Source organism: Capra hircus (assembly GCF_001704415.2).
Source record: "Capra hircus breed San Clemente chromosome X unlocalized genomic scaffold, ASM170441v1, whole genome shotgun sequence".
Classification (NCBI taxonomy): domain Eukaryota; kingdom Metazoa; phylum Chordata; class Mammalia; order Artiodactyla; family Bovidae; genus Capra; species Capra hircus.
Window position 1 is genome coordinate 8,180,021 of NW_017189516.1, and position 23,685 is coordinate 8,203,705.

Consider the following 23,685-nt stretch of genomic DNA (forward strand, 5'->3'; position numbering starts at 1 on the left):
GTTGGAGGATGGAAACCTGTAACAGATGAGTAAGGGACAATTCTTGAAGGTTTTATAGCTCAGGGAAGGGAGATAGGATTTTATTCTGAGATGAGAAGCTGTTGGAGTCTTGACCATGGGAGTGAAGTGTTCTGATTTTAACTCCTAAGTGGCAAAATCAAAGACAGACCTGACTCTAGCTTGGCTGCATGTTCCATAATACCACATAAGACTCTCTCTTCCCTGTCCCTTTACTTCCAAGTGTAAGTGCTGGAAAACTAAATCCATACTACCCTGCTGAGGTATATTAAGTTTTTGATTTATATTTCTAGATTTCTTTGTTTTCCTAACAATGTAGCTCTTATGTTGTTTTATTCTAATCTGATTCGAACGACTGTTTTCTGCCATCACTGAGAAATTCTCAAGTAATAGAACCCAATGCCACAAATACAGTGTAACAAGCTCTTCTCGCTGAAAACTAGGCTAGCATTGCTCTGTTTTTCTTTGCTAGTACCTGTAGGGGGCAGGGTTGTCCATATAATGAGCCAAAGAGACATCTGAGTTTTAAATATTGTGTAGGCTAAATTCAACAAGCTCAGGTGAATCTAGTAAATTTAACATACATTTATGGATTAGCTAATATGCCTTGGTATATTACGATTGACAGTCTCTCAGTTCAGCTGTCTGCATCTAGGCAGGTCTAAATTCAAACCATCCCAAGAGAATTGGTGGCTTAAAAACTGGGGACTCTGGATTGAAAGATTCCAGTTATTTATTGGACACAGGGCCCTAACCTAACCATGAGAAAAGGGGTCCCAACCTCAGCGTCCAAGTTACTAGTTCATCTTCTGGGTTTCAGATATAGAAGCCAAAGGAAAGGAAGTTCTGGGCTATAGCATAGGAAACAAGCCCAAATACACAGAAACTGGGTATTTTTCTACTTGTTATGGTGACATAAATTGCTTCATTAGTCTAGTTGGTAGGTCCATGTTGTAGTCCTACCACCTCATCTCTCTGCCATGCCATCACTAATTGAGGGGATATTCCTCCTGGACCCAGCCAAGTCCAAAGATGTTTAGGGCTGTAGGTGAGTGCACATGCAGCCTGGCTCATTTGCAGGGATATCTCCGTAGATTAAGCAACAAGTTTTGGGAAGAGGCCCTAGTTCAATTTCTGGTTCTAACCTTGATCTAAGTTTATGTGACAAAGGACACTGCAAATAGCATATTTGACATGGACCCTAGTCCTGTGCAAGAAAGACACTTGGCTAGGAATTTTACCTCCTGGCAGCTTTTGTCCCACTGAAACTTCCCTCTATCTTGGCTCCTTCAGAATAATCTATTCACCTGGAGATCCAACTGAATAATTAGAATTCAGTTCAGTTTAGTTCAGTCGCTCAGTCATGTCTGGCTCTTTGCAACCCCATGAACTGCAGCACGCCAGGCCTCCCTGTCCATCACCAACTCCCAGAGTTCACTCAAACTCACGTCCATCGAGTCAGGGTTGCCATCCAGCCATCTCATCCTCTGTCGTCCCCTTCTCCTCCTGCCCTCAATCCCTCCCAGCATCAGGGTCCTTTCCAATGAGTCAACTCTTCTCATGAGGTGGCCAAAGTACTGGAGTTTCAGCTTTAGCATCATTCCTTCCAAAGAATACCCGGGACTGATCTCCTTTAGAATGGACTGGTTGGATCTCCTTGCAGTCCAAGGGACTCTCAAGAGTCTTCTACAACACTACAGTTCAAAAGCATCAATTTTTCGGCACCCAGGTTTCTTCACAGTTCAACTCTCACATCGATACATGACTACTGGAAAAACCATATCCTTGACTAGATGGACCTTTGTTGGCATGTCTGGATAAAAACACACGGCACTAGGAAATTTAAAAGGCAATACAAGTGTTCAGGCCCTTACTGACAATGAGCAGCAATGATCCTATTAAGCAAATGGCCCATGCGAGAGGTGATTTGAGGACTTAAAGGTGTAGTGAAAGAATGCATGTTTAAGAGCCAGTTAGATTCATATGCCTCTTACAAGCTGTGTGCTTTTAGATGGCACATCTTCTCTGAGTCTCAATCTTCCTTTCTGCAAAGCAGGGATAATGATGCCTAACTTTGTTGGGAAGCTTAATAATCACATAGGTAAATTCCCTAGTATTTTAATAGGAGAGACATTCTATTGAGTTATTAATAGCACGGGAGATGTGGCTGAGCCAACCTCCAATGACTGTGAAATCTGTACATTTAATTTTGAGACGTTTAGAAAATGTTGAGCTTGTGGCCTGGAAAACAACTTCAATAAAGAAGAATGCATCTGCCCAATATTCTTTGGGTGCTCAAAAACAAAACAACAACAAAAAAAAAACCTAGGTGTGTGTGAAAGAGACAGGCAGGGGACAGATACAGTTGTTCTAGAATGAGATAGGACCTGTCCATTGTGAGACACTAGGGGGATAAACAGAGAAGGCGATGGCACCCCACTCCAGTACTCTTACCTGGAAAATCCCATGGATAGAGGAGCCTGGTAGGCTGCAGTCCATGGGGTCGCAAAGAGTCAGGCGGGACTGAGCGACTTCACTTTCACTTTTCACTTTCATGCATTGGAGAAGGAAATGGCAACCCACTCCAATGTTCTTGCCTGGAGAATCCCAGGGACGGGGGAGCCTGATGGGCTGCCGTCTATGGGGTCGCACAGAGTCGGACACGACTGAAGCGACAGCAGCAGCAGTAGCAGCAAGGGGATAAAGGCTTCCCTGGTAGCTCAGTTGGTAAAGAATCTGCCTGCAATGCAGGAGACCCTGGTTAGATTCCTGGGTCTGGAAGATCCCCTGGAGGAGGGCATGGCAACCCACTCCAGTATTCTTGCCTGGAGAATCCCCCTGTACAGAGGAGCCTGGGGGGCTACAGTCCATGGGGTGGCAGAGAGTCAGACACGACTGAGTGACTTTCACTTTCACTTTCAGGGAGAAAAAAGCCCATGTTACAGGTACCAGGTAAACCAGGATTACACCTAATTGCCTATGAAGCAACAAGTCAATGGCTAGAGATTTGTTGCTATGGCAACTTCTTATTTTTGCTTATTCACCACCTAGCCACTATTTACAGGCTACAGCAGGCTCTGGATAGGCAAAGAACTAGATACACCAGGTGCAAAACTAATGAACAATAAAACTGCCACAAGCTAAAAAAAAAACAACCAGGGAGTTCCCTAGTGGTCCAGTGGTTAGGACTCTGTGCTCTCACTGTGGAAGGGCACAGGTTCAGTTCCTTGTCAGGGACCTAAAATCCTGCAAACCGAGAGCAGAGCAGAAAAAAAAAAAAAATCTGCTGGTAAAATAGGATAAGTGGAAAAACTTGTGTTCTTCTTTTAAAATTTCCATGTGAGTCAACAAAGATTCCACATGTGCTGTGTGATATTAAAAAAGAAATCTTTGCTACAGTTGTAAAAGGGTCAGGAACATCCCCTGGAGAAGGAAATGGCAACCCAGTCCAGTATTCTTATCTGGAGAATCCCCTGGACAGAGGAGACTGTCAACAGTTCACGGGGTTGCAAAGAGTTGGACACGACTGAGAACACATGACATCGAATAAGTATATAATGATATCTCATTATATACTTAGTTTGTATTTCCCTAATGCAAGAAATGTTAAACATCTTTTCATGTAACTATTTGCCAAACATATATCCTCTTTGGTGAAATATCTCTTCACACTTTTTGCCTATTTTCAATTAGAAATTGTTTCTATTGAGTTTTATTTATATATTTTGAATATGAGTTCATTGTTAGCTGTGTGGTTTGTAAATTTTTTTCTCCCAGCCTGTAGCTTGTCTCTTCATCCTCTTAAGAGTCTTCTGCAGAGCAAGTTTTTACTTTTCATAAAGTCTGATTTATCAATTTTTCCCTCCGGATTTTTTTTTTTATGGCATGTGTAAGAAACTCCTCTCCAAGCTCTAGGTCCTGAAGATTTTCTCCTATGTTTTCTTCTAAAAGTGTTATAGTTTTGAAGTTTACATTTAAGTCTATGATTCAGATATTTAGTAATTTTTTTTTTTGCCTATAGATGTCCAATTGCTCTGACATTATTTGTTAAACAGATTATAAATTGCTTTTGCACCTTTGTCAAAAATCAGTTGATCACACTTGTGTGGAACTATGTCAAGGTTTTCTATTCTATTCGATTGATCTATATAACTAGCCTACATAGCTAATACTACACACTTGTGATTACTATAGCTATATAATGTCTTGAAATCAGAGGAAGTGATTCTTCTCACTTTGTTATTGTTTTTCAAAGAAGTTATTTTAATTCCTTTACCTTTCCATGTACCTTTTAGAATAATCTTATCCATTTTCCCAAAAAGTAATCTTGTTAGGATTTTGATAGGAATTGAGTTAAAACTATCAGTTTGGGGAAAATAGACATCTTTACTGTGTTGAGTCTTTCAGTCCGTGAATGGACTATGCCTTTTGTTTTTTTTTTTAGCTCTTCTTTCAACAGCATTTTGACATTTTCAGCATACAGATACAGTACATGTTTCATTAGATGTATACCTAAGTATTTAATTTTCTTTGTTGTTGTTCTGTTCTAAGTCATGTCAGACTCTTTGTGACTCCATGGACTGCAGTACGCCAGGCTTCCCTGTCCTTCACTATCTCCTGGAGTTTGCTCAGACTCATGTCCATTGAGTCAGTGATGCCATCCAGCCATCTCATCCTCTGTCACCCCCTTCTATTCTGCCATCAGTCTTTCCAGGCATCAGGGTCTTTTCCAATGAGTCAGTTCTTTGCATACATTACCAAAGTATTGGAGCTTCAGCTTCAGCATCAAACTTTCCAATGAATATTCAGGGTTGATTTCCTTTAAGACTGACTAGTTTGATCTCTTTGCAGTCCAAGCGCCTCTCAAGAGTCTTCTCCAGCACCACAGTTCAAATGTATCAATTCTTCAATGTTCAGCCTTCTTTATGATCCAACTCTCACATCCATACGTGACTACTGGAAAAATCATAGCTTTGACTATACAGACCTTTATCAGCAAAGTGGTGCCTCTGCTTTTTAATGCGCTGTCTAGGTTTGTCATAGCTTTTCTTCCAAGAAGCAAGTGTCTTTTAATTTCATGGCTGCAGTCACCGTCTGTAGTGATTTTGGAGCCCAAGAAAATAAAATCTGTCGCTGTTTCCACTTTCTGCCCATCTATTTGCCATGAAGTGATGGGACCAGATCTTAGTTTTTTGAATGTTGAGGTTTTAAGCCAGCTTTTCCCCTGTTTTCTTTGTAATGATTATAAATACTACTGTTTTCAACTTCAATGTCTGCATCTTCATTGATAGTATTAATATATTGAAATGTGATTGATTTATGTATGTTGGTCTTATCTACCACGATGTTGCTGTACATATTAGTTCTGTAAGATTTCCATAGATTCCTTAAGATTTTCTATGTAGACAATCCTGTTATCTGCAAATACAATTTTGTTTCTTTCTTTCCAATCTGTATATATTTTTTCCTTGTTTTATTGCAGTGTCTAGAATTTCCAGTACTATGTTAAATAGCAGTGGTGAGAATGGGCATCTTTACCTTTTTCCTGATATTAGCAGGAAGGCATAGAATATTTCCTCATAAGTTTGATGTTGATTGTAGATGATCGTCATCAAATTGAATTAGTTCCCTTCCATTCTTAACTTTTGGAGAGCTCATAATCATGAATTACTGTTGGATTTTGTCAAATGCTTTTTCTGCACCAGCTGATATTATCATGATTATTCATCTTTAATTTATTGGTATGGTACATTATATTGATTGAATTTCAAAGATGGAAATAGTATTATATCTGTAGAATAAATCCCATTTGGGCATGGTGTACCATTCTTCATATTATTGGATTTGCCTTGCTAATATTTTGTTGAGGAATTTTGCATCTATATTCATAAGGGAAACTGGTATATAGCTTTCATTTTTGGTTATTGTCTTTGGTTTTATTATCAGGGTAATGCTGGCCTCTTAAAATCAGTTGGGGAGTGTTTTTCATCTTAAGTTTTCTGGAAGAGAATGTGTAAAATTGCTGTTAATTCTTGTTTGGGTGTTTGGCAAAATTTTCCAATGAATCCATGTAGAATTTTCTTTTAGAGGAGCGTTTAAATTACAAATTCAATTTCTTTTTTAAAATATATATTTATTTATTTTAATTGGAGGTTAATTACTTTATAATATTGTATTGGTTTTGCCATACATCAACATGAATCCACCACAGGTATACACGTGTTCCCCATCCTGAACCCCCTCCCTCCTCCCCGTACCATCCCTCTGGGTGCACCAGCCCCAATTCAATTTCTTTAATAGGATTATTCAAGTAATATATTTCCTTTTGATTGAATTTTATTTTTTGTTTTGTTTTGATTGAATTCTTGATTGAGTTCTTGTGGGATTTGAGGAGTTATTGAAGTTATAAGTGGAAAGTTGTTCAAGTATTCCATTATTACCTTTTTAACAGCTGTGTGGTTTGTAATATCCTGTTTCATTTCAGATATTGGTGATTTAGATTGTCTCTCTTTGTAGTCAATCTTACTAGAAGTTTATAAATATTATTGATGTGTTCAAAGAGCTAACTTTCTGTTTTATTGCTTTTATCTATTGTTTTCCTATTTTTCAATTTTGTTGATTTCTGCATTTTCTTTCTTTCCTTCTGCTTTCTGAATTTATTTTGCACTTATTTTTCTAGTTTCTTGAGGTAGGAACTTAGATTATTGATTTGAGACCATTCCTAATTTATCAGATAAGCAATCAGTGCTATAAACTTCCCTTTCAGTACTGCTTGAGCTCTGTCCCATGTATTTTGATGTTTTATTTTAATTTTCATTCAGTTGTCTGTATTTTTTTAAATTTTCTTTGAGACTTCCTCTTTGATCTATGCATTGTTAAGAAGTTTGTTGTTTAATTTCTACTTATTTAGAGATTTTCCTGTTGTCTTTCTGATTATGATTTCTACTTTGATTTCATTACACTGGGAAAACACATTATGTATGATTTCAATTATTTTAAATTTGTTGAAGTTGGTTTTATGGCTTGAATATTGTCTATTTTGGTATATGTTCCATGAGTGCTTGAAAAAAATGTGTATTCTGCTGTTGTGATGTCGAGTGGTTTTTAAAGTTGATTAGATCTTACTGGGTGATAGTATTTTTAATTCTTCTATGTCCTTACTGATTTTTCTCTTTAGTTTTTCCTATCAATTTTTGAGAAACAGTATTGGAGTTTCCAACTATAATATTTATTTCCCTTTTATTTTCTCAGCTTTTGCTTCAACAGTTTAGGCTTGTTATATCTTCTTGGTAGACTAACCCTTTTATCATTATGTTTTGTCTTTTTCTCTTTTGATAATTATACTTGGACTGACATCTACTGATATACTTTTTCCCATCCTTTTACTTTCAACCTACCTATCATTATGTATTTGAGATGAGTTGTGTCATTTAAAAAATAACTCTAATCTGCTAGCTGGTTAGCTCAGTTGGTTAGAGCATGGTGCTAAGAAATCCACTCTGCTAATCTCTATGCTGCTGCTGCTAAGTCGCTTCAGTCGTGTCTAGCTCTGTGCGGCCCCATAGATGGCAGCCCACCAGGCTCCTCTGTCCCTGGGATTCTCCAGGCAAGAATATTGAAGTGGGTTGCCATTTCCTTTTCCAATGCATGCATGCATCCTAGGTCACTTCAGTCATGTCCGACTCTATGCGACCCCATGGACAGCAGCCCACCAGGCTCCTCTGTCCACAGGACTCTCCAGGCAAGAATACTGGAGTGGGTTGCCATTTCCTTCTCTGCTAATCTCTATAGTTGATGTATTTTCACCATTTATATTTCATATAATTATTGATATATTATGGCCTAGGTCTGACATTCATTGTTTGTTTTCTGTTTTTTCCCTCTGTATTTTATTTATCACATTTATTCTTGCCTTCCTGTGGGTTAGAATTCTATTTGATTTCTGAGAATATCTATTTGTATTGCTTCTTTAATGGTTGATGTATTACATTATATATGCATAACTTATCACAGTCAATTGGCATCAGTATTTTACCAGTTTCAGTGAAGTGTAGAAACCTTACCTCCTTTTTTGTCTTTTCACTCTCTCCCATTTTTAATATTTCCTTAAATAATTTCTCTACATACACTGAGAGCCACATCAGATATTATTATAATTTTTGCTTCAATTGTTAATAATTTATTTTATTTTTAAAATATAATTTAGAAAAACTGAAGATGATATGAGAAACTTGTTGCATTTACTTATTTTTTGCTCTTTTCATTGTGTTTCCTTCCTCCTGACATTTCAGATTTCTTCTTTTGTCACTTCTTTTCTATGGGAAGAGTTTCCTAGACCATTCTTTTAGGGTAGTTCTGCTGGCAACAAATTTTCTTAGTTTTCTGTCATCTGAGAATGTCTTCAGTTCTTTTTAATTACTCAATAATATTTTGCTGGATATACAATTCTGAGTTGATAGTTCTTTTTTTTTTTCAGTACTTGAAAAAATTTATGACTTCTTCTATCTCCCCACCATGGTTTTGGATGAGAAATGTACTGTCATTCTAATTGTTTTTTCTCCTTTAATTATGGTGTCATTTTTCTCTTACTGCTCTCAAGATCTTTTTTTGCTTGTGTTTAGTTTTCACATTTGATATGATGTATTTTAGCATAGATTTCTTTGAGTTTCTCCTGTGTGGGGTTTGCTCAGTTTCTTGAACCTGTAAGAATATGTCCTTTACCCAATTTGGGGAGTTTTCAGTCATTAAATAATGACTTTGAAAACTTTTTCAGCCCCTTCTACTTTCTCTTCTCCTGGAATTCTGATTACATGAATATTAGATCTTTGTTGTAGTTTCAGCAGGCCTCCTCTGGCAGTGTGCCAGTGAAAGGGTACACTGCATCATTACTGTCAAGTCGAGGTATTAACAGAAGTCCAAGTTTCCACTGGGCCTTCACTGATATGCAGATGGTGAAGGGCTTATCATTACTGCTTTTTGGGGTTCATTTCAGGCACCCACTAGGCTACCTCTGATATCTGCATGGCTTCAAGGGACAGGCATGCCTCATTACTAATTCCCACATTTTTCTGCCTGACTGGGATGAAAATCTGGACTCTATATTTGGCTTTCTGTGACACCACCATGGTGATGGAAGGGAGCAGTGCTTTGTTATAGCATGATGAAGGTGGAAATCTAGACTTTCCACTTTGCCTTTTCTGGCTGTGGTGGGGCCACAATTTTTCCAATGGTGTTTGACTATAGTAGAACAGTCATTATATAAAAATTTTCTATCTTTCTAGACTGTTGCTTTCCTGATTCTTTGGCTAGAGAGAAAAAAATTTTCATTGGGCTTTTTATGTCATGCCCATTGCCATTTATGGGTTTCTAGCTTCTCTATCACCAGCTCTGGGATATTAAGGCAAAACAGAAACCTGCAGCACTCACTTCAAGTCAATCACCCCTCAGGTTCTGCCTCAGGTTCTTCACTCCTACCTGGTCTGTGTTCTTCTCTCCAACTTTCAGAGTCATCTTAGGTTTTATTTATATATGTGCTGTGCTTAGTTGCTCAGTCGTGTCCAATTCTTTGTGACTCCATGGACTGTAGCCTGCCAGGCTTCTCTGTCCATGGGGATTCTCCAGGCAAGAATACTAGAGTGGGTTGCCATGCCCTGCTCCAGGGGATCTTCCAAAGCTAGGGACTGAACCCAGGCCTTCAGCATTGCAGGTGGATTCTTTACCAACTGAACCACCAGGGAAGCCCTTTTTTATGTATAATACCCAGCAATTAAGCTGTTCTTCACTGGAAGAATAGGGAAAACCAGACCCAGAAATTTTAGTAGTCTTTGAGGTACCTCTGTAAATCCCCCAAAGAGTCACAGAGTACAGTATGAAAATTACTAGATCAGAAGCTCTCCACTATTTCACTTCTGATCTTTGGGTCTTTGATTTCCTCATGGTAGAACAGTCCTTAACTGTGTTGACCAATTATTGGGAAGAAAGTACTTGGTTGACTGGAAATAGGGAATTAAAAGTTTGTTTATAGCCCCTGTGTTCTATCATTACAATGTTTAAGGTGCTTCTGAAGATTACTAGTTACAACTATATACACAGCTACTGAACTGGAACTAGCTTTGCCTAGAACTTGACTTTCTATGAAACTTGCCTTTCTCTGATTTCCAGGCCCAGTCATTGTGGCTGACAGGTGAGTCCTAACCTTGAAGGGATCTGATTTGGATGCTTGAAGCTATTTACCTTGAAGGAAAGGCTTAGGCTAGGATTTATCAGGATCTGGGAATTTAGAGCCCACCAAAAATATGGTACTGAGAGGTGGAGGCTGCTGGATGACAGAAAGCTCTCTTGCAGATACAGGGAATCCCTCAGCTGGGGGCAGGGGAGATGAGGAGGAGGGTAAAGGCCACAGCTGCTGAGAGGCATATATAGGACAAGTCCACTTCAGTGAGGTTTGTGGTCAGGTTTTTAGGCATGTTCTCCACTTTTCCTTTCCCTGGGTGCTTCCTTGTGAGCTCCCTTACTCTTAATTGCAGGATATTTGCTACCCCTGCTCCACTCCTGTCCACGCTGAATCCCCTCTCTATAGCTTGGCAAAGTGCTAGAAGTTGAGAAGGGAAGGAGCCTCTGAGCTAGTTGTGCTGACTACTTAGAGACATGAATCCTTTTCCAAGAAAGCAAGGCCTCCCAGGAACTGGTCCTTGCCTCCTCTTCCCTCATAACTAGACCAGACAAAGGGTCCTTTGGGGGTCTATGGGAAGTTAGAAAGGCCATGGAAATTAGCCCTCACTGATGATAATTTTATTGAATAATAAGAGAAAGAATGAGGGAGTAAGGCATAGGAGAGCTGTTTGGAGTTTTATCCCATTTTGACCTGTTCGTGGATCACAGCCTTGTCATGGAAAAGGGGCTTGTGTAATTCAATGGAAGCTATGAGCCCTCCTGGTCAGGGTCACTCAAGATGGGTTGGTCATAGTGAAGAGTTCTGACAAAATGTGATCCACTGTAGGAGGAAATGGCAACCCACTCCAGCATTCTTGCCACGAACTCCATGAACACTATGAAAAGGCAAACAGATATGACATGAGAAGATGAACACCTACCCACTGCCCAATATGGAAGCTGTCCAGTTTTTTACTGTGGATGATTAGAGGGCAACTACTAATAGTTTCAGAATTAATGAAGTGGCTGGGCCAAAGCAGAAACGATGTTCATCTATGGATATGTCTGGTGGTGAAAGTAAAGTCCAATGCTGTAAAGAAAAATATTGTATAGGAATCTGGAATTAGGTCCATGAATCAAGGTAAACTGAATGTAGTCAAGAAGGAAATGGAAAGAGTGAACATTGACATCTTAGGAATCAGTGAACTAAAATGAACCAGAAGGGTGAGTTTAATTCAGATGACCATTATATCTACTACTGTGGGCAAGAATCCCTTAGAAGAAATGGAGTAGCTCTCATAGCCAACAAAAGAGTCCAAAATGCAGAACTTGGGTGCAATTGCAAAAATGGCAGAATGATCTGGGTTCGTTTCCAAGACAAACCATTCAATGTCACAGTAATCCAAGTCTATGCCCCAACCACTGATGCTGAAGAAGCCAAGGTTGACCAGTTCTATGAAGACCTACAAGACCTTCTAGAACTAACATCAAAATAAGGGGAGGGTTGTCCTTTTCATCATAGGGGACTGGAATCCAAAGTAGGAAGTCAAGAGATACCCAGAATAACAGCCAAGTTTGGCCTTTTCCAAGAAAGCAAGGCCTCTTGGATTACAAAATAAAGCAGGGCAAAGGGTAACAGAATTTTATCAAAAGAACACACTGTTCATAGCAAACAACATTTTCCAATAAATCAAGAGATGACTCTACACATGGACATCACCAGATGGTCAATATCAAAATCAGCTTGATTATATTCTTTGCAGCTGGAGACAGAGAAGCTCTATACAGTCAGCAAAAATAAAACCTGGAGCTGACTGTGGCTCAAGTCCTTATTGCGAAATTCAGGCTTAAATTGAAGGAAGTAGGGAAACTCACTAGCCCATTCTGGTATGACCTAAATCAAATCCCTTCTGATTATACAGTGGAGGTAATGAATAAATCCAAGGGATTAGATATGGTAGACAGAGTGCCAGAAGAACTATGGGCTATGAGAACTAAGAACTATGTTTGTAACATTGTACAGGAGGCAGTGACCAAAACCATCCCAAAGAAAAAGAAATGTTAGAAAACAAAATAGTTGTCTGAGCAGGCTTTGGTGGCTCAATGGGTAAAGAGTCTGCCTGCAATGCTGGAGACACAGGAGACCCAGGTTTGATTCTTGGGTTGGGAAGATCTCCTAGAGGATGGCATGGCACCCCAATTCAGTATTCTTGCCTGGAGAATCCCATGGAAAGAAGAGCCTGGCAGGCTACACTGCATTGGTTAAAAAAGAGTTGGACACAACTGAGTGACTGAGCACAAGGAGGCTTTACAAACAGCTAAGGAAAGAAGAGAAGTGAAAGGCGAGGGAGAAAGAGAAAGATATACCCAACTGAATGAAGAGTTTCAGAGAATAACAAGGAGAGATAAGAAGGCCTTCTTAAATGAACAATGCAAATAAATAGAGGAAAACAATAGAATGGAAAAGACCAGAGATCTCTTCAAGAAAATTAGAGACATCAAAGGAACATTTCATGCAAGGATGGGCAAGATAAAGGACAGAAGCAGTAAGGACCTATTAATAACAGAAGCAGAAGAGATTAAGAAGAGGTGGCAATAATACACAGAAGAACTATACAAGAAAGGTCTTAATGACCTGGACAACCATGATGGCGTGGTCACTCACCTAGAGCCAGACATCCTGGATTGTAAAGTCAAGTGGGTATTACGAAGTACTACTCTGAACAAAGCTACTGGACGTGATGGGATTCCAGCTGAGATATTTAAAACCCTAAAAGATGATGCTGTTACAGTGGTGCACTCAATGTGCCATCAAATTTGGAACACTCAGCAGTGGTCATGGGACTGGAAAAGGTGAGTTTCATTCCAATCCTAAAGAAAGGCAATGCCAAAGAATACTCACACTACCATACAGTTGCCCTCATTTCATATGCTAGCAATATTATGCTCAAAATCCTTCAAGCTTGGCTCCTGTAGTCTATGAACTGAGAGATTCCAGATGTACAAGCTAGTTTTGAAGAGGTAGAGGACCAGAAATCAAATTGCCAGTATTTGTTGGATCGTGGAGAAAGCAAGGGAGTTCCAGAAAAATATCTACTACTTCATTGACTATGCTAAAGCCTTTGACTCTGTGGATCGCAAACTGGAAAATTCTTAAAGAGATGGGAGTATGAGGACACTTTACCTGTCACCTGAAAAACCTGTGTGCAGGTCAAGAAGCAAGAGTTGGAACTGGACATGGAACAACTGACCAGTTTAAAATTGGGAAAGTAGTACGTCAAGGCTGTGTATTGTCACCCTGCTTATTTAGCTTACATGCAGAGTACATCATGAGAAACACGGCTGAATAAGCCACAAACTAGAATCAAGATTGCAGGGAGAAATATCTGCAACCTCAGATATGCAGATGATACCACTCTAATGGCAGGAAGTGAAGAGGAGCTGAAGAGCCTCTTGATGAGAGTGAAAGAGGAGAGTGAAAAATCTGGCTTAAAACTATATTCAAAAAACTAAGATCATGGCATCCGGTCCCATCACTTCATGGCAAATAGAAGGGGAAAAAGTGGAAGCAGTGACAGATTTTATTTTCTTGGGCTCAAAAATCACTGCAGATGGTGACTACAGCCATGAAATTAAGGGATGCTTGCTCCTCAGAAGGAAAGCTATGACAAAGCTAGACAGCATATTAAAAAACAGAGACATTACTTTCCTGATAAAGGTCCATATAGTGAAATCTATGTTTTTTCCAGTAGTCATGTACAGATGTAAGAGTTGGACTGTAAAGAAGGTCGAGCGGTGAAAAAATGATGCTTTCACATTGTGGTGCTGGAGAAGACTCTTGAGAGTCCCTTGGACTGCAAGGAGATCAAATTAGTCAATTATAAAGGAAATCAGTCCCAAATATTCATTGGAAGGACAGATGCTGAAGCTGAAGCTCCAATCCTTTGGCCACCTGATGTGAAGAACTGACTCACTGGAAAAGACCCTGATGCTTCAAAAGATGGAAGGCAGGAGGAGAAGGGAACAACAAAGGATGAGAAGGTTGGATGACATCACCAATTCAATGGACATGAGTTTGAGCAAATTCTGGGAGATAGTGGAAGACAGAGGAGACTGGTGTGCTGCAGTCCATGGGGTCACAAAGAGTTGGACACAACTTAGTGACTGAACAACAACAACAAACAATTTTGAGGCAAAGAGGAACCCAGAAGACAATACTGTGCACCCCCAGGGGAAGAAAATCAGAGACTCCTAATTCCTCTTCCACATTCTCCTCCCTGTCCCATTCCCTCTAAAAGAGAGGCCGGGATAAGTGGTTAGGACTCTGGCTCAGCTTTTGCTGCTTTCTATGCCTTTATCTTGGGGCTGTAGTGCCACTCACTACCCAGTGCCTTCCTTGAAGGGTAGATTGGACCTGGAGAACAGCAGGTACTAACTCCAGGAGTAGCAAGCAGGCTTTCTGAGAAGTCAAAAGAAAGACTCGCTTACTTCCATACTTTCTATGAGGTGCAGTGGAAAGAGCCTAGGAGAAGGCGTTTGAAAACTGGCATTCAGTTCTTTTCTGGGGCTTACTTTCCCTATCTGTAAAACAGACACAGGAGTAGCTGCCTTCCAGTGCTGGGGGGAGGGTCAGGTGTGATGAGAGGTATAGGAGCACCTATGACCTGTAAACTGCGCCTCCTGACAGGTGAAGATGCCCTGTTATCATTCAAGTGTCCTCAGTGTCCAAATATGCTGGGGGAAGGCTCTTGTGTTCTTGGAGCTCAAGGATGAAAGGAGTGTGTCTGCACATGTATGTGGGAGGTCTTGGACTGACAGGAGGAATCTCTGGCCTTTACGGGCTTTAAGGCAGAAGAATCTGCAAGGCTGGGCCTCAGAAGACTCCATCTTGGAGAGAGAAAGGATGTATGTGGATGTGTGTGGGAGGGCAGTGGAGGTGGTTGCCCTGGACCCCCTCTTTCACCCCTTCTTAGGCAACCAGCAGAAGGAAGTAGGTTGTTGGAGAGTAAGGTGGAGGAGTGTTGGGTGGGGAGCAAATTGAGGGGGCAGATCTTAAAGTTAACCTGTTCTATTCCTGGTGGTCTGTCCAGCTTTTAAGGAAGGTTCTGAACCCTAGGAAATCCTGCTAGTTCACCTGTGTGAGCCTAGGGCATTTGGTGGGTCCTCACCTTCATCTTGAGTAGGATCTGGGGGCACTGTGTTGGGAGAGCCGGCCTGAATCAAGAGCTTTGATCAGCCAGCGTGGTTGTCCCTTGGGGTTCTGGGACAACTTTTATGGGGACAGCCAACCCAAGGTTGGAGGTTGGAGAGAAGAGAGAGGAGGATAGCTGCTCTGGGCCACAGCAGAGCATTTTCTGGAGGTAGTTCTTGCTTCTAGTCTCCTCATACCGGCAGGCCTCCTGCCTGGAATCTCTTGCATGTGAACATGCTAAGTCACTTCAGTCATGTCCAACTCTTTGCAACCCTATGGACTACAGCCTGCCAGGCTCCTCTGTCCATGGAATTTTCCAGGGAAATACTGGAGTGAATTGCCCATTTCCTCCTCCATGGGATCTTCCCGACCCAGAGATGGAACCGCATCTCTTATGTCTGCTGAATTGGCAGGCAGTTCTTTACCACTAGCACCACCTGGGATGCCCTTAGGTCCTTGCTAGTTGCAGGTTGACCCCTGTATTAGGACCTTGGGGACAGATTTGGTAGGGAGTCGCTGGCAGGGGTGGGGCTTGTTATTGGATGGCCCAGACAGAATCACCTCCAGGTTTCTCGACCCAAAGCTCGATGGGGGCAACAATGCTGCAATCCCTGGTGGTGGTGGCCCGGGCAGGGCAGTGGGAGTGGGGTACTGAGGAGGAGCTGAGGTTAGGACATGCGCAGCTGCTGTCTATCCATCTGGCTCCCCAGACAGTTGGCAGGGCCCAGAGTTGGGCCCTCCCACCTTCCTTCCCACCTGCTTCTTCTGAGAGGGAAGACTTGGTTTTCCTGGATGGGTCTGATTCCTGTTTGAGTAGCAGGAGCATCTCAGTTGGCATGTCTCCTGGGTTCCGACCCCTTCCAGACAGGGAAATGGATGGAAAGCCACGGAGCGGGAAGAACCACCCACCACCCTGCTTAAAGTGACCCAAAGTCAGTGGCAGGACCAGGAGAGCAGCCAGGGCCGGTGAACTGCCCCCCACCCCAGCCCCATCTCCATCCTCAGGCATTCTCCAAGTTGGAGTGGGCATGGGGATCTGGCGGGAAATGGTGCCAGCTAGCACCCACATCTGCGGATCCCACAGCCCAATCCCCAGTCATCGCAAGGGCAGTGTAGGGTGGGTGTGTGTTGGGGAAAGTAGAGTAGCAGTCGCCCCGCGCCTTTCTAGTTCCCCATCTCTGGGGCAGGCAGGACAGGGGAATGAGGAGGCCCTGGGCCAGGGTTGTTGGACAGCCGAAGTCAGACCCTGTGTCAGCTGGCCAGCAGGAGCACACATGGGTTAGCTCTGTCCTCTCCCTCCAGCTGGGCGTGGGTTGACACTTGTTAGTCGTGAGCAATGGACTAATTTTATCTTGCTCCAGCTCAGCAAGAAACCAACGCTGAGGAGAGTGTAGTTCTTCTGAGAGGTTCTGGTCAGGGGAGGCCAGTCTTAGGGCAAAAGGGAGAGGGAAATGCTGAGGCCTCCATCCTGGAAGGGGCGTGGTGGCCCCTGCCTGTGCCAAAGGCATTAAGGTCCATAGGCTCCAGGCACTGGGGTCCAGAAGAGGAAAAGGCATCTTGGAAAGCAGGTAGTTCAAATTCCTTCTTGTGTTTCTTCTCTCTCTTTTTTCTCCACCTCTGTTCCTTTCATTCTCGAAATCCCTGGGTTCTAGCAAAGTGCCTGTCAAAGCAGGTCCCTAGAAAATATTACTGAAATGATTTGAAAACCAGGCATGGAAATTTGCTTCTGGTGACCACTAGAGAGAGCTGAAATGCAAGATTTGAAAGGCCTTCTAAAGAAAAGCCTTCTCAATGCTTGCAGGAGTTGGGTATTTAATCCCTTTTCTTATTCTTCTGGAGTCTCCTCTACATTTCAGCTTATTAGAATTTGAACATGCTTCAAAGGCTGTGGTTCAAACCAGCACCCACCCTATCTAAGCACCAGCTGTCAGATACCATGGTTTTGCTGGAGGCACATGTAATTCCTGTTAGCTGGCCTGCTCTGCTGCTGTGAAGAGGCAGGGAACTGCTGGTTGCCTCTTCAGACATGAAAAGGCCCCACTGCTGCTGCTAAGTCACTTCAGTCGTGTCCGACTCTGTGTGACCCCATAGACGGCAGCACATGAGGCTCTGCCGTCCCTGGGATTCTCCAGGCAAGAACACTGGAGTGGGTTGCCATTTCCTTCTCCAATGCTTGAAAGTGAAAAGTGAAAGTGAAGCCGCTCAGTCGTGTCCGACCCTCAGCGACCCCATGGACTGCAGCCTACCAGGCTCCTCCATCCATGAGATTTTCCAGGCAAGAGTACTGGAGTGGGTTGCCATTGCCTTCTCCAGAAAAGGCCCTAAAGGAGAGCATATGCTCATAAAAATTATACGATTCCACAGCTTTGAAATCTAATGATCCTGAGTGATCAAACACAGACTAGGGCCTTTGAGCTCCTAGAGGAGGGCTCGAGGGGGCAGCAGACCTTGGGTGGGAGAACACCCAGGCAGCAGAACAGAGTAATTAGTCTCAGTGGGAAGACATGAGGCTGGCGGCTTGAGGATGTCTGCACTGAGTCAGGGGAGAAACAATAGCCAAGAGCTGGGTGGTAAACCACCTTCTTGCAAAGGAAACCAGTCCCTTCCACTCTTCTCCTGTCCAGTGTATAGCCACAGGGAGATGGGCTTTATTTGTATGTCTTAGGTTGCTGAGGCTAGAAGGGCAATAGATGGGACCAGCTCTCCAAGGCTAAGGCTGCATGAAAGTCTGAAATGGTTTGAGAAGAGAGAATTCCAAAAGTGTATGTCAGTTGGAAGTGAGAGTTAATTGTGAAAAAATGGGCTAGGCTAAAAGTCAGATTTGGCTCAGATTTCATTTTTGCTTGGAGCTGGTCCTGCCAACACTATTTTGCAGATGGGTTCGATATATAGTTGTTGAATGAAGTGGGCAAGTTATTTCCCCCTCCTGTCAGTTTCTTCATCTGTGAAATGAGAGGTTTGGACTGGACTGGAAGTCAGTGACCTGAGTTCAAAGTTTCAACGTACTCTGTCACTGATGAATTGTGTGAACCTGCTGCAGTGCCTTTTATCCAGACATTAGTGTCCCCAGCTAAATTCAATGCAGAGTATGAACAACAGAGATTCTAAGGTTACGCTTTGTCATTGCTATAGATCTCTCTTCTGTGTTACCCTCAATTTTAGGCTGCTGCTTGGTTATATAACCCAACTATACTAGTCCCTTCAAGTTACCCCATCAATAACAAGGGAGAAGAAAAGGGGCTTGCACTGGATTATTGGCAAGATCTTTGATAGTTTTCAACATGGCATTATTGTAACAAGGTGGTAGACTTGGTGGGGCCTCCACTCCAACTCAGCCACTAACCATGTTCTCATTCTCTGAAGTAAACACTTTTTCACTTCAGAGCTCCCTAAAAATCCAATCATGAATAGTTTACCCAACTTCAAACCCCTATATAGCTCCTTCTCCAATTTCTGCTCTCACAGAGTATAGACCCTGGCAGAAATTTGATGTGAAATGATTTTAGTTCTGAAGCTAAACTTCTGCTGTTAACCTGATTAGGACTATTTCACCAGTGTAGGCAACATACACACCAAAGCTGGATTTTTAGATTTGTTTATTTTGTTCCAAACCTTTTGAGTATTTAAATGTCCCAGATCTCAAGCTCCCAAGTTTTGTTCATTCTCCTTGATTTAACTGTAGTGCATAAGAAGCTGCATCTTACCCTAAATATTAATACTGTGCTGCTTTCACCAACCAACATTCTCCCCAAAAGCGCACAAGCACACACATGCACATGTACATGTGTGGAAGAAGTAAACTGACACTCTGCCATGTTATATGACACCTGATAGAGCAGATTTGGGACCCATGAATGTCTTTCCTTCATCTGGAGAGAAGTGGGTGGCAGCCTGATTCTTAAGAGCTGTCCACACCGTGAGCAACAAAAGAGGCCCTGCAGAACTGCCCTCAGGTGACTTGGTGGGGGTGGGCAGGGAAGAATGGAATCAGGAGCTTTGTTGCTCCAATATTTTCAGTGACTTCTTCTGGGAGTTACAAAGCTCCTGGGGGCCAGCTTGTCCTGTTCTACTGCTGTTTGGGATAACAGGGTAGTAATTAGGCAGAGCCAAGAACCAGTGGGTTTTCCTTTGGAGAGTTGATAAGAGCTGGACTGGGACCAATGGAGGGGGCTCCAGAGTTTGGCCTTGAATGAAGTCATCAGAGGCCAACCATGCCCCAGCTGCCTGTCTGTAACGGAAAAACTCATGGGTGGGGACCACTGTCTTCTTTGGATTTCCTCAGGGGCAACCTAATCCTCCTGGCCCTGGGATGGCTCTGGCTCGGAGTAGCAAGTCACTGTTAGCTCTAAGTGACAGCCAAAGTGCCTGGTGGGAAGATTAGGGTAACAGGAATACAACAGAAAAAGACCTAGAATGGGAGAGACAAAAAGAGGCTGAATGAAGAAAGTGGGTGAGCTCCTAATAAGGTGAGTTGTGCTAGCTGGACACAGCCTGGCTGGAAATTCTTTTCAGCAAGAGTGCTGACCAAAGCCTAGGCATAGGGAAGCACCTGGCACCTACTTCAGAGGATGAAGATAGCCCAGAGTCTATCTTTCCTGGCACCTTTAATTCCCATTAACTGAGTGGTCCAGGATGCCCAGCATGGGGGACACATTGGGTAGTAAAAGCTGTGATGGTTTGCTCTTCCTAAAAGAAGTTTTCCAACCCTATGTGCAGCTGCTGCCTCTACATTTGGGGGATCCAGGTTGGAAATACGATTTTCCCTCAAACAGTTCTTTTCCTGGCTTGGCCCAGGTGAAAATGTTGACCTGTCATGAATAATGAGCGATGGAGGAATTGGTCCTTCCCCAGGTCAATAATTATTGCCCCTCCCCCACCATGCCATTCCCCCTGTCATCAGTCTCCCTCTGCCTCCTGAGATGAGAGGAATTTCTTCACATTTTGACAGGTGGGTATAAGGATGGGGAGCTGGAACCACCTGCAGGTTAATGCATTAGCCCAGAAAATCTGTAAAAATCAGTGAATGCAATTTTATAGTGTTTAAGGTCCCTTTCCTATGTGATATTCTATTATTCCAGTCGATTATAGGAGCTTGAGCCAAACGGTGAGATGTAGCTCAGCCTGAGATGAGTTGAACTGATGCTAGTGTTAGGGGTGGGTTGGGCCAAGATGAGGGTTGATTGTTCCAATCTCTGGGTCCCTCCTTTCTTCAAGCACCCATTAGTCTATGACAGTTATGAAAAGAAATAGAGGTGAATGAGAAGGGACAAGAGGCAGTAGAGGAATAAAAGGAGAAAGGAAAGGAGGCAGACTGTTGACTAACCTTATGATGGAGAGACTATCTATACACTTGTAAAATGATGTCACCCACACCTCTTGGGAAGCCACAGCCCTCAGAGACACTGAGGCTAAATAAGATTCCTTGTGTCATTTTACCTCTATGCCCTTTCTGCCACACCTCTCAATGGTTCCCAAGGACAGATGTCAAGGAATTCCTCAGCACACAGAGATTTAGATCTTCCCACCAGGCTCCTGGGGATACAGTAGCACCTTTGGCAGCTGCTTTTAGTGGGTGACTAACAAGCTGGGCCAGGAATTCCCATCCTTCCCCTCCCCCAAGAGTTACAAAGTTTATGGAGAGGTTCCAAAGGCCAGGGGGTGATCCCAAGCTTTCCTAGAGCCTGGAAGGAGACAACCCTGGCAAGTTTAAAGGCATTCATGGGGAGAATTTGGTTAATGAGTTTGGAACACCTGGAGCTTTGGCTCCAAGGGGATGGTCAGGTGGCTGAAATGCTGTGTGTGCAGGTTTGGGAACAAGTGTGCTGGTGGCAAAAATGTAAATGCCGAGCAGGGCAAGGTGAAGGGAAAGGTTTGGGGAGGAGCACACAATGGCAAATAAAAGGCATTAGATTGGTTCCTCAGGGGTAGAGGAGCCCGGCAGCAGCTCTCCATTGGGGTCTGGGTCAGGGGTCAACATCTTATCCTTGCTGGAATCCCTTTGCTCTTTCTTGAACATCCTTTGATGCATCAGAGGGACGAACAAGAGGATTACTGCCCCAACGATTGGGGGTACACCGGCAAAGTAGAAGGCCACATGATAGTCCCCAAAACAGTTGCGGAGGAGGCCTGAAAAGTTAACAGAGACAAGTCAAGTTTAGCTTTGCTCTACTATACAAAGATGTTCTCTGCTTCTTCTAGAAGCCATCAAAATGCCTGTCCAGAGAATCTTGGCCTGTACTGCCTTGACCCGGGAGCCCAACTCAGTTTAAACACTCCTCGATGGAAGACGCAAAACCTCTATTACAAAGACAAGCAGTTCCTCCCTGAGCCACTGGGACTGTAGGCTCTTGAGGCAAATGCTTATTACAAAAGAAGCAAATGAAACTTCTCAAAGTTCTCCATTTTTTACTTTCATAAGCTACAGTTAACTTCTAGTCACTCCGAGGCACATAGATAGATATGGAGGGAGGCTATTTTAAAAGAACACAGAAGATGAGACTTGTCTTGGTTCACAGTGATACACCTTCTCACACCCAACTTAGGCTAGAGTGTTCTTATGTAATAATTCAGCCAAGTTTCTATTTTCCCTTTCTTTGAAGTGCCCATTTGCCCTAAGAGGAGGCTAGGGTGAGGGTATATGCGTATCTTTCCTTCAAGTTACAGATATGGTTGGCCGCTCTGGGTTCTAGGTTGCCAATGTGGTGAATGTGTTTGGCATGGTACATGGAGTCTTCTCTGCTCACCTCCAGAAGCTAATGTGGGATACCTCATAGGGAGGTTGAGCCCAGAAACAGTACTAGTGAAAGGCAGGTAGGTCCTGGGGCTGCTTAATAGGTAAGCAAAGTGGAAAGAGATATGGATTCTGGGATCCACATTTGGAATCAGAAGTTAGGTAAAGGCTCCTCTCCCCCAGTGGACAGTGTGGCTGTTGTACAATGGCCTGAGTAGGAGCCTTTGTCACTGTAATACAGTACAACCAGTGCCCTCACAACACCTTGCACTGAATTGGTATTCAAGGAATAATTAAGTTAGCCTAGTTGGCCAGCTTAAGAGACACTATCGCATGAATCAATATTTGCAATAAATCATAAAGAGGAAATGATGTTCTCTTATTAGTTTTGTTTCCTGTGTTCTCTAGGGTACAAACCATGCCCTCCTTGGAAGTAGAGAGAGAAATTAGGAGTGCTGAAAGATGGCAAGCCAACACTTTGCCTGTTGCCTGCTATAAGTGAGCTTCATTGGTCCAGTCTTGAGTTGTGGTCTTAATTAAAGTTTTCTACAGGCTCAGTTCAGAAGTTGGTAGAGGAGGAAGGGATGTCTCTAAGTATTAATAAAAACCAGGGCCCACTTTTGTTTCTCTTCCTGCTCAACTACCTTGAAAATAATTACTTGCTTGTGAAGACAGAGAGAGAGAGAGAGAAGATTCGGGATCAATAGAATGGTCAGAAGGCCAAACCCATTATTCTCTCTGCCCTCCTGGAATCAGCCATTCTGTCTACAATAAAAACTCACAGCCATGAAAAACCCATCCCCTCAAATGAATCCATGCACATATACTGTGCTTAGTCTCTTTCATCAATAGTGGTAAGAGGTTTCATGCACTCTGATGAGACTACTTGAAGAGAGAAGAGGGAGAAAGGGACTTTAAGCAGAGGCACTTAGGAGGGCTAGGTCCCAAGGAAAACAGGACTCCCCTACTCATACTCTCCCTGCAATGTTAACCTCACCTGCAATGGGGGGTCCGGCAATCATCGGCAGGGCCATCATACCCAGGAGGTAGCCAATGGCCTGTGAGGCCTGCATTGGGCCCACCAGCTCAAATGCGATGGGGGCCATGATGGTGATGAAGAAGCCGTCACACAGGCCCAGGAAGAGGCAGACAACGATGAGGCCCCCGAACCCCCGGCAGAGGGGAATCATCATGGACATCAGGCCCAGGAGCAAGAAGGAGATGACCTAAAGGAACAACAGCCTGAGGTCATGTTGTGCTTGCCCATCAAGCCCACATAGTAAATCACATCTCCTTTCCCAGGGCCTTATTTATATAGTCTGTAAAATGGGGCAAAATGTTAGTCACTCAGTTGTGTCCCCCATGGACTGTAGCCCACCAGGCTCCTCTGTCCATGGAATTCTCCAGGCAAGAATACTGGAGTGGGTAGCCATTCCCTTCTCCAGGGGATCTTCCAAGCCCAGGGATTGGACCCATGTCTCCCACATTGCAGGTGGGAGATTCTTTACCACTGAGCCACCAGGGAAGCCCATGAAAAATGGGGCAAGGGGATGTCAACAGAAAGCCCAGTGGACTAAATAGTTACTTAAGTTCC

General features: G+C 43.1%; 1 protein-coding gene across 1 annotated transcript in view; it reads right to left on the bottom strand.

Moving 5' to 3' along the window:
* Positions 1-18,940: 18,940 nt before the first annotated feature.
* The window catches only part of SLC16A2 (solute carrier family 16 member 2), a 135,003-nt gene continuing 130,258 nt past the window's right edge, over positions 18,941-23,685 (bottom strand). The window contains exons 5-6 of the mRNA XM_005700620.3: positions 23,089-23,317; positions 18,941-21,487 (exon numbers count right to left, since the gene is read on the bottom strand). Coding sequence (XP_005700677.3) covers positions 21,267-21,487; positions 23,089-23,317 — 450 coding nt within the window. The 3' untranslated portion in view covers positions 18,941-21,266. The remainder of the gene's footprint in view (positions 21,488-23,088; positions 23,318-23,685) is intronic.